Source organism: Oryzias latipes, chromosome 2 (assembly GCF_053564925.1).
Source record: "Oryzias latipes strain Hd-rR chromosome 2, Olatipes_Hd-rR_3.1".
Lineage (NCBI taxonomy): Eukaryota > Metazoa > Chordata > Actinopteri > Beloniformes > Adrianichthyidae > Oryzias > Oryzias latipes.
The window spans coordinates 42,914,728-42,930,755 of NC_136238.1; the positions used below are offsets into that span (position 1 = coordinate 42,914,728).

The 16,028-nt window shown below is 42.6% G+C and overlaps 1 protein-coding gene across 5 annotated transcripts in view; it reads right to left on the minus strand.

The window, feature by feature from the left end:
* LOC105358602 (NACHT, LRR and PYD domains-containing protein 12) overlaps positions 1-16,028 on the minus strand; it is a 99,462-nt gene that overhangs the window by 18,022 nt on the left and 65,412 nt on the right. For 4 of the 5 annotated variants that reach the window (XR_013652868.1, XR_013652869.1, XM_078939857.1 and 1 more), the window contains 3 exons: positions 3,734-3,910; positions 1,826-1,999; positions 306-479 (listed from right to left, as the gene is read on the minus strand). Coding sequence is in view for 3 of the 5 variants with exons in the window: in XM_078939857.1 (XP_078795983.1) it covers positions 306-479; positions 1,826-1,999; positions 3,734-3,910 (525 nt within the window). In the remaining 2 variants the exon portion in view is untranslated. The remainder of the gene's footprint in view (positions 1-305; positions 480-1,825; positions 2,000-3,733; positions 3,911-16,028) is intronic. The other variant, XM_023961519.2, reaches the window with a different exon arrangement.

Below are 16,028 nucleotides of genomic sequence, written 5' to 3' on the forward strand. Positions count from 1 at the left end.
AAATAGACAAAAAGCACAGATGGAGTGTCTCCTGATCCTGGTCTGTCAGTCAGTGATGCAGCACAGCAGCAGAAAGAGCAGCAGGAGCTTCAGTCCTGTTCAGAGCAGCAGCTTCCTGTCATCTTCACCTGTTGGAGCTTCTGCTGCTCTGATTGGCTGACTGTTGTCCTGAAGCCTGTCATCATTCTCCTCAGAGCTTCACTGAGAAGCTGCAGCTTCACAGGAAACTCTGCATCTTTGCTCTCAGACTAACTTTAGGACCAAACATCTGGAAGCAGCTGGACTGACTCCAACCCTCTACTGACCTCAGAGTCTGCAGTTTGGAGTTTGGACTCTCCACCAGATCCCAGAACTGCTCAACATCTGATAACTGAAGGTTGTTGTTCCTCAGGTCCAGTTCTGTCAGGTGGGACGGGTTGGACTTCAGAACTGAGACCAGAGCAGCACAGCTGGTCTTTGACAATCTGCAGCTCCTCAACCTGAATCCAGAACAAAGAGTTGAGTTTAAAGACAAAGTTCATGTTTTTCATCCTTCACTTCTTCTAAGGAGTTCAGAGCTGAAGAAGATCAGAAAGTTTAGAAAAAGTCCAAAGATGTGAAGCAACAGCAGCAGATCAGAAGAGTCCAGCAGAAGCAGAGAAGAAGAACATTCAGGAACATTCAGGACAACATGCAGCTGCTTCAGGAAAGAAGTCCAGATGTGTGAAAGTCAAACATCAGCCTGTGGCTTCATCCAAACCAGTTTTTTTTTCAACCTTTTTTGAGCCAAGGTGCTCCTTTTCCTTGACAAATATCCTGCAACACACTACCAAAATAAAACAAAAAGAGAAACTATTATCTGTATTGATCTACTGTCTCTTCACAATCTTACATGCATTTTATGTGATAAATTTTTCCTACAAGTTGTGAAATTGCCCTGTTAGTTTTTCCCGTCCAATTAAAGAAATTGCAATTTTATGTAAACCCACAAAAATCAAACAAAATGGCATTCTTTCTAAAAATTAATCTATTTAACTTTAATTAATAAAAAAAAATGTTTGTGCCTGTGCGACTTTTGACAAATACATATAATCACAGCATGTTTGATTCACTTTAGACTAAAAAGACCTCCTGTTTCTTTGATTTTGTTTTACTTCTATTTAAACTTAACTTCAAGTTTTTTTAGAAGTGGATAGAGTTCGTCCCTCAAACAGACTCTACTAGAAAGCAGCTGTTTGCGTTACAAAGATGATTTGGACCAAAAACACTGGAATTTCTGACTTTAATTCCTTTGTTCTCCAACAAGAACCTTGAAGGAGAAATAAACCGTTTAACTCTGATTTCCTTAAGAAGTTTTACAAACTGTTAGAATAGATGTTTGGAATCAAGATGTAAGAGTAAGAGATGCTATCACATTAACCCAATGCATAATAGGAGATGTAGTGAAAGCAGTGGTCCTAATGAAGGACAGACTCACGTCTCTGAGCTTTATCATTTTATGCACTTCTTACATGCTCTGACACTGGATTCAACGGAAAGCTAGTAAGGGGTGCTCAGATGATCCGACTTGGATGAGCTGCGATTCATAAAGATCAGTAGCCCAGGTTCTGTACAGATGTGTGTCGTGGATTGCACCATCCCCCTCCCTTCCTCCCTCCACATGCTTTATTTAAGACAATTGTCTGTTTAAATCAAAGGCAATATGCGCATCAAATTCATGTCCTCTGCCTTTGTTTTAACACGCTGATCCAGATTCTATTCAGAGTCTGGACATTTCTGCTCACTGTGGGTCAACACAACTTTGTCATCATATTGATCTGAACACAACTGAAACATGGAGTCTGACCTCAGAATCTGCAGTCTGCAGTCTGGACTCTCCAGAAAACCACACAGGTGAAGAAATCCTGAATCCTGCAGGTTGTTCTCGCTCAGGTCCAGTTCTCTCAGATTGGAAGGTTTGGACTTTAGAGTTAGGTCCAGAACTTTAATGCTGATCCATGACAAACTGCATTTCTTCAACCTGCAATGAGACAGAAAAGTGTGTTCAGGAGCAGTGATGCAGCTGGAGGTCCAGGAACTTGGTCCATTCAGTCAGGTGGGACCCGCCCTGATGACAGACTGACAGATGACATTTTCAGGTGAAATTTGGGATGATAAATCATGACGACCGTTAAATGAAAGGTTATGAGTAAAAAAAACCTCCGTTGTTCAATCACATTTTAATGGATCCAACACAAAATCAAGTGAGCAAAAAAAGTTTAGACCCCCTGCAGATATTTCACAGAGGATGATGATTCAAGAAAGAAAAATGCTGATTCGTGAAAACTTGGAAAAGAGACATTGAAAAATTTTCCAACAGCAAAGTTAAAATAGACAGAATCCTGTTAAGAACCTCTGGCACAGAAAATCCTCTTCTGTGTTAAAGAGATTTAAAAAAGAACTGGGATTACCAGTTTGGCCCTGAAGAACTCATGACCAGAACTGCTGCTGAACTAGTACAGATAGTTAACGGCACATTTGATGGGAGAGAAACGACAGAGCAATGCAATATTTGAGTGAAGGTCACAGACACAACAAGGTCTGAAAAATCAAAGTCAACAGATCATTCTGGCTTGAAGTGGGAATCTTCAATTAGAGAGCAGATTCCATTTCTATGACATCAGCAATGTTTCCACTTGAACTGCTGAAGTTTCATGAGGTTCAACACAGATTCAGATGAAGAAGACTGAAGAGGACAAAAGAAAACCAGCATTCAGTTGTTCCATGGAAAGATTCTGCAGACACTAAACACTCTGGTTCCTTTTAAACCAGGAACAATCAAAAATTGTTCCTGGTTTAAAAGGACATTTGTCCTTAGGACATTTGTGTCAAACTCAAGGCTTGGGAGCTAGACCCTGCTTGGCGTTTGATTCTATCTGGCCTAAGGGCCGGTCGATAGATCGATTTCTGTTGTATCCAGTAATTTGAATTTGTTGCTTTAGAAGTTAATTTTTGGGAAAATCTGGATTTTATTTTGACAGCTCTCTGCTTTCTTGGGCTTCTGTTGATTGGCGTAAAGACAGCCCCCCCCCAAAAGAACAGACATAAAATCAGCAGTTAGCAAAGAGGAGCTTGTTCTGTGAGGAATACAAGAACATGCAATACAAGAATCTTTTCAGGCTGTTATGAAGGTGCACACATAAGACCCTAGGGGGGCTGGAGCACCTGTCCTTTTTGCCTCGCATTAAAAAGTGCCCTAGTGTCCTGTTCTTTTATTAATTTTAAGGTTTAATCTAAAAATAAATAAGTGCCCCCCCAGTATTGTATCATACCTGTTTTCTTGTAATACGGGGTTCTAAACCATTGCTTCTGTCTTTGCAGCTCCACTCAGACTCAGAGCCGCCAGAGGTAAAAAGACAGTGAGGAACAGGGAGAGAAACTGCTGCCATACAGAGAACTGAAGAGACGCAACAGTGAATCTACCATTTTTTTTCCCTCTCTGAATTTCACTCATTCATATAATTGCTGATAAAATGCTCCTCCACCTAAGTTCAGATGCAAATATCACAGGAGTTGTATACAGCTGATATACCTGAGTACCTCTGTGGGAAAAAAGGAGACCCAGAGTTGCAGTGAATCCAGTCAGCAAAACACGGTAAGGTGGAAATTGGGGGGGGGGGGGGGGGGTCTAAATCATGGTTCTGTATTCATGTCATCAGTCAGTCCTCTGTACTCATCATATTGATCTGAACACAACTGAAACATGGAGTCTGACCTCAGAGTCTGCAGTCTGCAGTCTGAACTCTCCAAAAAACCACACAGATGAAGAACTCCTGGATCCTGAAGGTTCTTGTTCCAGCTCAGGTCCAGTTCTGTCAGATTAGACGGGTTTTTCTTCAGAGCTGAGGCCAGAACTTCACAGCTGATCTCTGACAAACTGCATCTCTCCAAACTGCAATCAGACAGAAAAGTGTGTTCAGGAGCAGTGATGCAGCTGGAGGTCCAGAAACTTGTTCCATTCAGTCAGGTGGGACCCGCCCTGATGACAGACTGACAGATGACAAGTTTCAGGTGAAAGTTTGGGCTGAAAAATTGTGAACACCTGTAAATAAAAATGCATTATGTCTGGGGGAGGGGAGTGTTGTTATTTTTTTTATCTTGTATTCTAAATTACAAAATGCATTTTCAAATGAAATCATCACATTGTAAAGTAAATTGTTAATTTGAAGATGCCTTTGAATGGCGGGTAAAAAAAAACTTCCATAAGAGAATCTTAATCACATTTTAAAGGATCCTACACAAAATCAAGTGAACAAAGAAAGTTTAAACCCCCGTAGATATTTCACAGAGGATAACGATTTAAGAAAGAAAAGTTGCTGATTCATGAAAACTTGGAAAATAGACATTGGGTTCTGTCTAATTTAGCCAGAATCCTGTTAAAAACCTTTAGCTCAGAAAATCCTCCTCTTGGTGACAGTAAAATACATGAGTCCAGATTTAAAAAGACCTGAAGATGAAGTGGAAAAGAAAAGTAAGTAAAGCCATTACTTGGAAGCCAAGACAAAACTTGGTGACCAGACCAATTTAAAAAGAACTGGGATTATCATTCATATTTGAATGAAATGAATGAATGAATGGGATTACCAGTTTGACCCTGAAGATCTCATGACCAGAACTGCTGCTGAACTAGTACAGATAGTTAACGGCACATTTGATGGGAGAGAAACGACAGAGCAATGCAATATTTGAGTGAAGGTCACAGACACAACAAGGTCTGAAAAATCAAAGTCAACAGATCACTCTGGATTGAAATGGAAATCTTCGATTAAACAGCAGATTTCCACAACTGTGACAGTATCAATGTTTCCACTTGAACTGCTGAAGTTTCATGAGGTTCAACACAGATTCAGATGAAGACTGAAAAGGACGGAAAAGAAAACCAGCATTCAGTTGTTCCATGGAAAGATTCTGCAGACACTAAACTTTCAAAATCCTTTCAAATCAGAAGAACAAAAAGAACATTTAGAAAATTATAAAAATGTTGGATTTCATGTTTGATTTTTGGAAACAAACTATTGGAAGTGTAGAAAAATCCAGGTCAGCATGAAATTTCTCTGCAGAAACTCAAAGATGTTCACCACAAGAAAAGAATGAAGCAGAACCAAAGCAGGTTGTGCAGAAAAACAGCTAAAAAAGTCTTTAGTTCTCCTCTGAAAGAATTTCCTGACATCTCTAAACTGTAGAAGGGCCTTGAGAAACATGTGGATCCACGAGGCCCAAAATGTCTGAATGTGGCCCTGAAGAGGAGCTGCTGATGGTTCTGTTGCTAGTCTAAGGGTTTCAGCTGGTTCTACTGGTAGTCTAATGGTTTCAGCTGGTTCTGCTGTAAGTCTAATGGTTTCAGCTGGTTCTATTGGTAGTCTAAAAGTTTCAGCTGGTTCTGCTGTTAGTCTAATGGTTTCAGCTGGTTCTGCTGGTAGTCTAAGGGTTTCAGCTGGTTCTGCTGTTAGTTTAAGGGTTTCAGCTGGTTCTGTTGTTAGTCTAAGGGTTTCAGCTGGTTCTGCTGTTATTCTAATGGTTTCAGCTGGTTCTAGTGTTAGTCTCAGGGTTTCAGCTGGTTCTATTGGTAGTCTAAAAGTTTCAGCTGGTTCTGCTGTTAGTCTAATGGTTTCAGCTGGTTGTAGTGTTAGTCTAAGGGTTCCAGCTGGTTCTATTGGTAGTCTAAAGGTTTCAGCTGGTTCTGCTGTTAGTCTAAAGGTTTCAGCTGGTTCTGCTGTTAGTCTAAAGGTTTCAGCTGGTTCTGCTGTTAGTCTAAGGTTTTCAGCTGGTTCTGCTGGTAGTCTAAGGGTTTCAGCTGGTTCTGCTGTTAGTTTAAGGGTTTCAGCTGGTTCTGCTGTTAGTCTAAAGGTTTCAGCTGGTTCTGCTGTTAGTCTAAAGGTTTCAGCTGGTTCTGCTGTTAGTCTAAGGGTTTCAGCTGGTTCTAGTGTTAGTCTCAGGGTTTCAGCTGGTTCTGCTGTTAGTCTAATGGTTTCAGCTGGTTCTAGTGTTAGTCTCAGGGTTTCAGCTGGTTCTGCTGTTATTCTAATGGTTTCAGCTGGTTCTAGTGTTAGTCTCAGGGTTTCAGCTGGTTCTATTGGTAGTCTAAAAGTTTCAGCTGGTTCTGCTGTTAGTCTAATGGTTTCAGCTGGTTGTAGTGTTAGTCTCAGGGTTTCAGCTGGTTCTGCTGTTATTCTAATAGTTTCAGCTGGTTCTGCTGTTAGTCTAAAGGTTTCAGCTGGTTCTGCTGTTAGTCTAAGGGTTTCAGCTAGTTCTGCTGTAAGTCTAATGGTTTCAGCTGGTTGTAGTGTTAGTCTAAGGGTTTCAGCTGGTTCTGCTGTTAGTCTAATGGTTTCAGCTGGTTGTAGTGTTAGTCTCAGGGTTTCAGCTGGTTCTGCTGTTATTCTAAAGGTTTCAGCTGGTTCTGCTGTTAGTCTAAAGGTTTCAGCTGGTTCTGCTGTTAGTCTAAAGGTTTCAGCTGGTTCTGCTGTTAGTCTAAGGGTTTCAGCTGGTTCTGCTGGTAGTCTAAGGGTTTCAGCTGGTTCTGCTGGTAGTCTACGGGATTCAGCTGGTTCTGCTGTTAGTTTAATGCGTTTCAGCTGGTTCTGCTCTTAGTTTAATGGGTTTCAGCTGGTTCTGCTGGTAGTCTAAATGTTTCAGCTGGTTCTGCTGTTAGTCTAATGGTTTCAGCTGGTTGTAGTGTTAGTCTAAGGGTTCCAGCTGGTTCTATTGGTAGTCTAAAAGTTTCAGCTGGTTCTGCTGTTAGTCTAATGGTTTCAGCTGGTTCTGCTGTTAGTTTAAAGGTTTAAGCTGGTTTTGCTGTTAGTCTAAGGGTTTCAGCTGGTTCTGCTGTTAGTCTAAGGGTTTCAGCTGGTTCTGCTAATAGTCTAATGGTTTCAGCTGGTTCTCCTGGTAGTCTAAAGGTTTCAGCTGGTTCTGCTGTTAGTCTAAAGGTTTCAGCTGGTTCTGCTGTTAGTCTAAGGGTTTCAGCTAGTTCTGCTGTAAGTCTAATGGTTTCAGCTGGTTGTAGTGTTAGTCTAAGGGTTTCAGCTGGTTCTGCTGTTATTCTAATGGTTTCAGCTGGTTCTAGTGTTAGTCTAAGGGTTCCAGCTGGTTCTATTGGTAGTCTAAAGGTTTCAACTGGTTCTGCTGTTAGTCTAAAGGTTTCAGCTGGTTCTGCTGTTAGTCTAAAGGTTTCAGCTGGTTCTGCTGTTAGTCTAAGGGTTTCAGCTGGTTCTGCTGGTAGTCTAATGGTTTCAGCTGGTTCTGCTGGTAGTCTAAGGGTTTCAGCTGGTTCTGCTAATAGTTTAAGGGTTTCAGCTGGTTCTGCTGTTAGTCTAAAGGTTTCAGCTGGTTCTGCTGTTAGTCTAAGGGTTTCAGCTAGTTCTGCTGTAAGTCTAATGGTTTCAGCTGGTTCTAGTGTTAGTCTCAGGGTTTCAGCTGGTTCTATTGGTAGTCTAAAGGTTTCAGCTGGTTCTATTGGTAGTCTAAAAGTTTCAGCTGGTTCTGCTGTTAGTCTAATTGTTTCAGCTGGTTGTAGTGTTAGTCTCAGGGTTTCAGCTGGTTCTGCTGTTATTCTAATGGTTTCAGCTGGTTCTAGTGTTAGTCTAAGGGTTCCTGCTGGTTCTATTGGTAGTCTAAAGGTTTCAGCTGGTTCTGCTGTTAGTCTAAAGGTTTCAGCTGGTTCTGCTGTTAGTCTAAAGGTTTCAGCTGGTTCTGCTGTTAGTCTAAGGGTTTTAGCTGGTTCTGCTGTAAGGCTAATGGTTTCAGCTGGTTCTAGTGTTAGTCTCAGGGTTTCAGCTGGTTCTGCTGTTAGTCTAAGGGTTTCAGCTGGTTCTAGTGTTAGTCTCAGGGTTTCAGCTGGTTCTGATGTTAGTCTAAGGGTTTCAGCTGGTTCTGCTGTAAGTCTAATGGTTTCACCTGGTTCTAGTGTTAGTCTCAGGGTTTCTGCTGGTTCTATTGGTAGTCTAAAGGTTTCAGCTGGTTCTGCTGTTAGTCTAAGGGTTTCAGCTGGTTCTAGTGTTAGTCTCAGGGTTTCAGCTGGTTCTGCTGTTAGTCTAATGGTTTCAGGTGGTTCTAGTGTTAGTCTCAGGGTTTCTGCTGGTTCTATTGGTAGTCTAAAGGTTTCAGCTGGTTCTAGTGTTAGTATAGGGGTTTCAGCTGGTTCTGCTGGTAGTCTAAGGGTTTCAGCTGGTTCTGCTGGTAGTCTACGGGATTCAGCTGGTTATGCTGTTAGTTTAATGCGTTTCAGCTGGTTCTGCTCTTAGTTTAATGGGTTTCAGCTGGTTCTGCTGGTAGTCTAAATGTTTCAGCTGGTTCTGCTGTTAGTCTAATGGTTTCAGCTGGTTCTATTGGTAGTCTAAAAGTTTCAGCTGGTTCTGCTGTTAGTCTAATGGTTTCAGCTGGTTGTAGTGTTAGTCTAAGGGTTCCAGCTGGTTCTATTGGTAGTCTAAAAGTTTCAGCTGGTTCTGCTGTTAGTCTAATGGTTTCAGCTGGTTCTGCTGTTAGTTTAAAGGTTTCAGCTGGTTTTGCTGTTAGTCTAAAGGTTTCAGCTGGTTCTGCTGTTAGTCTAAGGGTTTCAGCTGGTTCTGCTAATAGTCTAATGGTTTCAGCTGGTTCTGCTGGTAGTTTAAGGGTTTCAGCTGGTTCTGCTGTTAGTCTAAAGGTTTCAGCTGGTTCTGCTGTTAGTCTAAAGGTTTCAGCTGGTTCTGCTGTTAGTCTAAGGGTTTCAGCTAGTTCTGCTGTAAGTCTAATGGTTTCAGCTGGTTGTAGTGTTAGTCTAAGGGTTTCAGCTGGTTCTGCTGTTATTCTAATGGTTTCAGCTGGTTCTAGTGTTAGTCTAAGGGTTCCAGCTGGTTCTATTGGTAGTCTAAAGGTTTCAGCTGGTTCTGCTGTTAGTCTAAGGGTTTCAGCTAGTTCTGCTGTAAGTCTAATGGTTTCAGCTGGTTCTAGTGTTAGTCTCAGGGTTTCAGCTGGTTCTATTGGTAGTCTAAAAGTTTCAGCTGGTTCTGCTGTTAGTCTAATTGTTTCAGCTGGTTGTAGTGTTAGTCTCAGGGTTTCAGCTGGTTCTGCTGTTATTCTAATGGTTTCAGCTGGTTCTAGTGTTAGTCTAAGGGTTCCAGCTGGTTCTATTGGTAGTCTAAAGGTTTCAGCTGGTTCTGCTGTTAGTCTAAAGGTTTCAGCTGGTTCTGCTGTTAGTCTAAAGGTTTCAGCTGGTTCTGCTGTTAGTCTAAGGGTTTCAGCTGGTTCTGCTGTAAGTCTAATGGTTTCAGCTGGTTCTAGTGTTAGTCTCAGGGTTTCAGCTGGTTCTGCTGTTAGTCTAAGGGTTTCAGCTGGTTCTGCTGTTAGTCTAAGGGTTTCAGCTAGTTCTGCTGTAAGTCTAATGGTTTCAGCTGGTTGTAGTGTTAGTCTAAGGGTTTCAGCTGGTTCTGCTGTTATTCTAATGGTTTCAGCTGGTTCTAGTGTTAGTCTAAGGGTTCCAGCTGGTTCTGTTGGTAGTCTAAAGGTTTCAACTGGTTCTGCTGTTAGTCTAAAGGTTTCAGCTGGTTCTGCTGTTAGTCTAAAGGTTTCAGCTGGTTCTGCTGTTAGTCTAAGGGTTTCAGCTGGTTCTGCTGGTAGTCTAATGGTTTCAGCTGGTTCTGCTGGTAGTCTAAGGGTTTCAGCTGGTTCTGCTAATAGTTTAAGGGTTTCAGCTGGTTCTGCTGTTAGTCTAAAGGTTTCAGCTGGTTCTGCTGTTAGTCTAAGGGTTTCAGCTAGTTCTGCTGTAAGTCTAATGGTTTCAGCTGGTTCTAGTGTTAGTCTCAGGGTTTCAGCTGGTTCTATTGGTAGTCTAAAGGTTTCAGCTGGTTCTATTGGTAGTCTAAAAGTTTCAGCTGGTTCTGCTGTTAGTCTAATTGTTTCAGCTGGTTGTAGTGTTAGTCTCAGGGTTTCAGCTGGTTCTGCTGTTATTCTAATGGTTTCAGCTGGTTCTAGTGTTAGTCTAAGGGTTCCTGCTGGTTCTGTTGGTAGTCTAAAGGTTTCAGCTGGTTCTGCTGTTAGTCTAAAGGTTTCAGCTGGTTCTGCTGTTAGTCTAAAGGTTTCAGCTGGTTCTGCTGTTAGTCTAAGGGTTTTAGCTGGTTCTGCTGTAAGGCTAATGGTTTCAGCTGGTTCTAGTGTTAGTCTCAGGGTTTCAGCTGGTTCTGCTGTTAGTCTAAGGGTTTCAGCTGGTTCTAGTGTTAGTCTCAGGGTTTCAGCTGGTTCTGATGTTAGTCTAAGGGTTTCAGCTGGTTCTGCTGTAAGTCTAATGGTTTCACCTGGTTTTAGTGTTAGTCTCAGGGTTTCTGCTGGTTCTATTGGTAGTCTAAAGGTTTCAGCTGGTTCTGCTGTTAGTCTAAGGGTTTCAGCTGGTTCTAGTGTTAGTCTCAGGGTTTCAGCTGGTTCTGCTGTTAGTCTAATGGTTTCAGGTGGTTCTAGTGTTAGTCTCAGGGTTTCTGCTGGTTCTATTGGTAGTCTAAAGGTTTCAGCTGGTTCTAGTGTTAGTATAGGGGTTTCAGCTGGTTCTGCTGGTAGTCTAAGGGTTTCAGCTGGTTCTGCTGGTAGTCTACGGGATTCAGCTGGTTATGCTGTTAGTTTAATGCGTTTCAGCTGGTTCTGCTCTTAGTTTAATGGGTTTCAGCTGGTTCTGCTGGTAGTCTAAATGTTTCAGCTGGTTCTGCTGTTAGTCTAATGGTTTCAGCTGGTTCTATTGGTAGTCTAAAAGTTTCAGCTGGTTCTGCTGTTAGTCTAATGGTTTCAGCTGGTTGTAGTGTTAGTCTAAGGGTTCCAGCTGGTTCTATTGGTAGTCTAAAAGTTTCAGCTGGTTCTGCTGTTAGTCTAATGGTTTCAGCTGGTTCTGCTGTTAGTTTAAAGGTTTCAGCTGGTTTTGCTGTTAGTCTAAAGGTTTCAGCTGGTTCTGCTGTTAGTCTAAGGGTTTCAGCTGGTTCTGCTAATAGTCTAATGGTTTCAGCTGGTTCTGCTGGTAGTTTAAGGGTTTCAGCTGGTTCTGCTGTTAGTCTAAAGGTTTCAGCTGGTTCTGCTGTTAGTCTAAAGGTTTCAGCTGGTTCTGCTGTTAGTCTAAGGGTTTCAGCTAGTTCTGCTGTAAGTCTAATGGTTTCAGCTGGTTGTAGTGTTAGTCTAAGGGTTTCAGCTGGTTCTGCTGTTATTCTAATGGTTTCAGCTGGTTCTAGTGTTAGTCTAAGGGTTCCAGCTGGTTCTATTGGTAGTCTAAAGGTTTCAGCTGGTTCTGCTGTTAGTCTAAGGGTTTCAGCTAGTTCTGCTGTAAGTCTAATGGTTTCAGCTGGTTCTAGTGTTAGTCTCAGGGTTTCAGCTGGTTCTATTGGTAGTCTAAAAGTTTCAGCTGGTTCTGCTGTTAGTCTAATTGTTTCAGCTGGTTGTAGTGTTAGTCTCAGGGTTTCAGCTGGTTCTGCTGTTATTCTAATGGTTTCAGCTGGTTCTAGTGTTAGTCTAAGGGTTCCAGCTGGTTCTATTGGTAGTCTAAAGGTTTCAGCTGGTTCTGCTGTTAGTCTAAAGGTTTCAGCTGGTTCTGCTGTTAGTCTAAAGGTTTCAGCTGGTTCTGCTGTTAGTCTAAAGGTTTCAGCTGGTTCTGCTGTTAGTCTAAGGGTTTCAGCTGGTTCTGCTGTAAGTCTAATGGTTTCAGCTGGTTCTAGTGTTAGTCTCAGGGTTTCAGCTGGTTCTGCTGTTAGTCTAAGGGTTTCAGCTGGTTCTAGTGTTAGTCTCAGGGTTTCAGCTGGTTCTGCTGTTAGTCTAAGGGTTTCAGCTGGTTCTAGTGTTAGTCTCAGGGTTTCAGCTGGTTCTGCTGTTAGTCTAATGGTTTCAGCTAGTTCTGCTGTAAGTCTAATGGTTTCACCTGGTTCTAGTGTTAGTCTCAGGGTTTCTGCTGGTTCTATTGGTAGTCTAAAGGTTTCAGCTGGTTCTGCTGTTAGTCTAAGGGTTTCAGCTGGTTCTAGTGTTAGTCTCAGGGTTTCAGCTGGTTCTGCTGTTAGTCTAATGGTTTCAGGTGGTTCTAGTGTTAGTCTCAGGGTTTCTGCTGGTTCTATTGGTAGTCTAAAGGTTTCAGCTGGTTCTAGTGTTAGTATAGGGGTTTCAGCTGGTTCTGCTGGTAGTCTAAGGGTTTCAGCTGGTTCTGCTGGTAGTCTACGGGATTCAGCTGGTTCTGCTGTTAGTTTAATGCGTTTCAGCTGGTTCTGCTCTTAGTTTAATGGGTTTCAGCTGGTTCTGCTGGTAGTCTAAATGTTTCAGCTGGTTCTGCTGTTAGTCTAATGGTTTCAGCTGGTTCTATTGGTAGTCTAAAAGTTTCAGCTGGTTCTGCTGTTAGTCTAATGGTTTCAGCTGGTTGTAGTGTTAGTCTAAGGGTTCCAGCTGGTTCTATTGGTAGTCTAAAAGTTTCAGCTGGTTCTGCTGTTAGTCTAATGGTTTCAGCTGGTTCTGCTGTTAGTTTAAAGGTTTCAGCTGGTTTTGCTGTTAGTCTAAAGGTTTCAGCTGGTTCTGCTGTTAGTCTAAGGGTTTCAGCTGGTTCTGCTAATAGTCTAAGGGTTTCAGCTGGTTCTGCTAATAGTCCAATGGTTTCAGCTGGTTCTGCTGTTAGTCTAATGGTTTCAGCTGGTTCTGCTGTTAGTTTAAAGGTTTCAGCTGGTTTTGCTGTTAGTCTAAAGGTTTCAGCTGGTTCTGCTAATAGTCTAATGGTTTCAGCTGGTTCTGCTGGTAGTTTAAGGGTTTCAGCTGGTTCTGCTGTTAGTCTAAAGGTTTCAGCTGGTTCTGCTGTTAGTCTAAAGGTTTCAGCTGGTTCTGCTGTTAGTCTAAGGGTTTCAGCTAGTTCTGCTGTAAGTCTAATGGTTTCAGCTGGTTCTAGTGTTAGTCTAAGGGTTCCAGCTGGTTCTATTGGTAGTCTAAAGGTTTCAGCTGGTTCTGCTGTTAGTCTAAGGGTTTCAGCTAGTTCTGCTGTAAGTCTAATGGTTTCAGCTGGTTCTAGTGTTAGTCTCAGGGTTTCAGCTGGTTCTATTGGTAGTCTAAAGGTTTCAGCTGGTTCTATTGGTAGTCTAAATGTTTCAGCTGGTTCTGCTGTTATTCTAATGGTTTCAGCTGGTTCTAGTGTTAGTCTAAGGGTTCCAGCTGGTTCTATTGGTAGTCTAAAGGTTTCAGCTGGTTCTGCTGTTAGTCTAAAGGTTTCAGCTGGTTCTGCTGTTAGTCTAAAGGCTTCAGCTGGTTCTGCTGTTAGTCTAAAGGTTTCAGCTGGTTCTGCTGTTAGTCTAAGGGTTTCAGCTGGTTCTGCTGTAAGTCTAATGGTTTCAGCTGGTTCTAGTGTTAGTCTCAGGGTTTCAGCTGGTTCTGCTGTTAGTCTAAGGGTTTCAGCTGGTTCTAGTGTTAGTCTCAGGGTTTCAGCTGGTTCTGCTGTTAGTCTAAGGGTTTCAGCTGGTTTTAGTGTTAGTCTCAGGGTTTCAGCTGGTTCTGCTGTTAGTCTAATGGTTTCAGCTGGTTCTAGTGTTAGTCTCAGGGTTTCTGCTGGTTCTATTGGTAGTCTAAAGGTTTCAGCTGGTTCTAGTGTTAGTATAGGGGTTTCAGCTGGTTCTGCTGGTAGTCTAAGGGTTTCAGCTGGTTCTGCTGGTAGTCTACGGGATTCAGCTGGTTCTGCTGTTAGTTTAATGCGTTTCAGCTGGTTCTGCTCTTAGTTTAATGGGTTTCAGCTGGTTCTGCTGGTAGTCTAAATGTTTCAGCTGGTTCTGCTGTTAGTCTAATGGTTTCAGCTGGTTCTGCTGGTAGTCTAAGGGTTTCAGCTGGTTCTGCTGTTAGTTTAAGGGTTTCAGCTGGTTCTGTTGTTAGTCTAAGGGTTTCAGCTGGTTCTGCTGTTATTCTAATGGTTTCAGCTGGTTCTAGTGTTAGTCTCAGGGTTTCAGCTGGTTCTATTGGTAGTCTAAAGGTTTCAGCTGGTTCTGCTGTTAGTCTAAAGGTTTCAGCTGGTTCTGCTGTTAGTCTAAAGGTTTCAGCTGGTTCTGCTGTTAGTCTAAGGTTTTCAGCTGGTTCTGCTGGTAGTCTAATGGTTTCAGCTGGTTCTGCTGGTAGTCTAAGGGTTTCAGCTGGTTCTGCTGTTAGTTTAAGGGTTTCAGCTGGTTCTGCTGTTAGTCTAAAGGTTTCAGCTGGTTCTGCTGTTAGTCTAAAGGTTTCAGCTGGTTCTGCTGTTAGTCTAAGGGTTTCAGCTGGTTCTAGTGTTAGTCTCAGGGTTTCAGCTGGTTCTGCTGTTAGTCTAATGGTTTCAGCTGGTTCTAGTGTTAGTCTCAGGGTTTCAGCTGGTTCTGCTGTTATTCTAATGGTTTCAGCTGGTTCTAGTGTTAGTCTCAGGGTTTCAGATGGTTCTATTGGTAGTCTAAAAGTTTCAGCTGGTTCTGCTGTTAGTCTAATGGTTTCAGCTGGTTGTAGTGTTAGTCTCAGGGTTTCAGCTGGTTCTGCTGTTATTCTAATAGTTTCAGCTGGTTCTAGTGTTAGTCTAAGGGTTTCAGCTGGTTCTGCTGTTAGTCTAAAGGTTTCAGCTGGTTCTGCTGTTAGTCTAAAGGTTTCAGCTGGTTGTAGTGTTAGTCTAAGGGTTTCAGCTGGTTCTGCTGTAAGTCTAATGGTTTCAGCTGGTTGTAGTGTTAGTCTCAGGGTTTCAGCTGGTTCTGCTGTTAGTCTCAGGGTTTCAGCTGGTTCTATTGGTAGTCTAAAGGTTTCAGCTGGTTCTGCTGTTAGTCTAAAGGTTTCAGCTGGTTCTGCTGTTAGTCTAAAGGTTTCAGCTGGTTCTGCTGTTAGTCTAAGGTTTTCAGCTGGTTCTGCTGGTAGTCTAATGGTTTCAGCTGGTTCTGCTGGTAGTCTAAGGGTTTCAGCTGGTTCTGCTGTTAGTTTAAGGGTTTCAGCTGGTTCTGCTGTTAGTCTAAAGGTTTCAGCTGGTTCTGCTGTTAGTCTAAAGGTTTCAGCTGGTTCTGCTGTTAGTCTAAGGGTTTCAGCTGGTTCTAGTGTTAGTCTCAGGGTTTCAGCTGGTTCTGCTGTTAGTCTAATGGTTTCAGCTGGTTGTAGTGTTAGTCTCAGGGTTTCAGCTGGTTCTGCTGTTATTCTAATAGTTTCAGCTGGTTCTAGTGTTAGTCTAAGGGTTTCAGCTGGTTCTGCTGTTAGTCTAAAGGTTTCAGCTGGTTCTGCTGTTAGTCTAATGGTTTCAGCTGGTTGTAGTGTTAGTCTCAGGGTTTCAGCTGGTTCTGCTGTTAGTCTAAGGGTTTCAGCTAGTTCTGCTGTAAGTCTAATGGTTTCAGCTGGTTCTAGTGTTAGTCTCAGGGTTTCAGCTGGTTCTGCTGTTAGTTTAAGGGTTTCAGCTGGTTCTAGTGTTAGTCTCAGGGTTTCAGCTGGTTCTGCTGTTAGTCTAAGGGTTTCAGCTGGTTCTAGTGTTAGTCTCAGGGTTTCAGCTGGTTCTGCTGTTAGTCTAATGGTTTCAGCTAGTTCTGCTGTAAGTCTAATGGTTTCACCTGGTTCTAGTGTTAGTCTCAGGGTTTCTGCTGGTTCTATTGGTAGTCTAAAGGTTTCAGCTGGTTCTGCTGTTAGTCTAAGGGTTTCAGCTGGTTCTAGTGTTAGTCTCAGGGTTTCAGCTGGTTCTGCTGTTAGTCTAATGGTTTCAGGTGGTTTAAGTGTTAGTCTCAGGGTTTCTGCTGGTTCTATTGGTAGTCTAAAGGTTTCAGCTGGTTCTAGTGTTAGTATAGGGCAGGGGTCGGGAACCTTTGTGGCCAAGAGAGCCATAAATGCCACATATTTTGAAATGTAATTTCGAAAGAGCCATACAATAATGTAGTGTCCCTTCCCCACACTGAGGCACGGAGACTTAACCTCTTTTAAAGTTCTTTATTCTGGTGACTGCAGACCGCAACAAACGCCGTTCAATTAATTCAGCAACTCCTGAATCTCTCCCGCCGAGACGAGAGCGCGTCTCCCAACTTTATATTCGCTCCTACCGCTCCAGCCCTCCCATTTCCCTTATTCGGCCCATA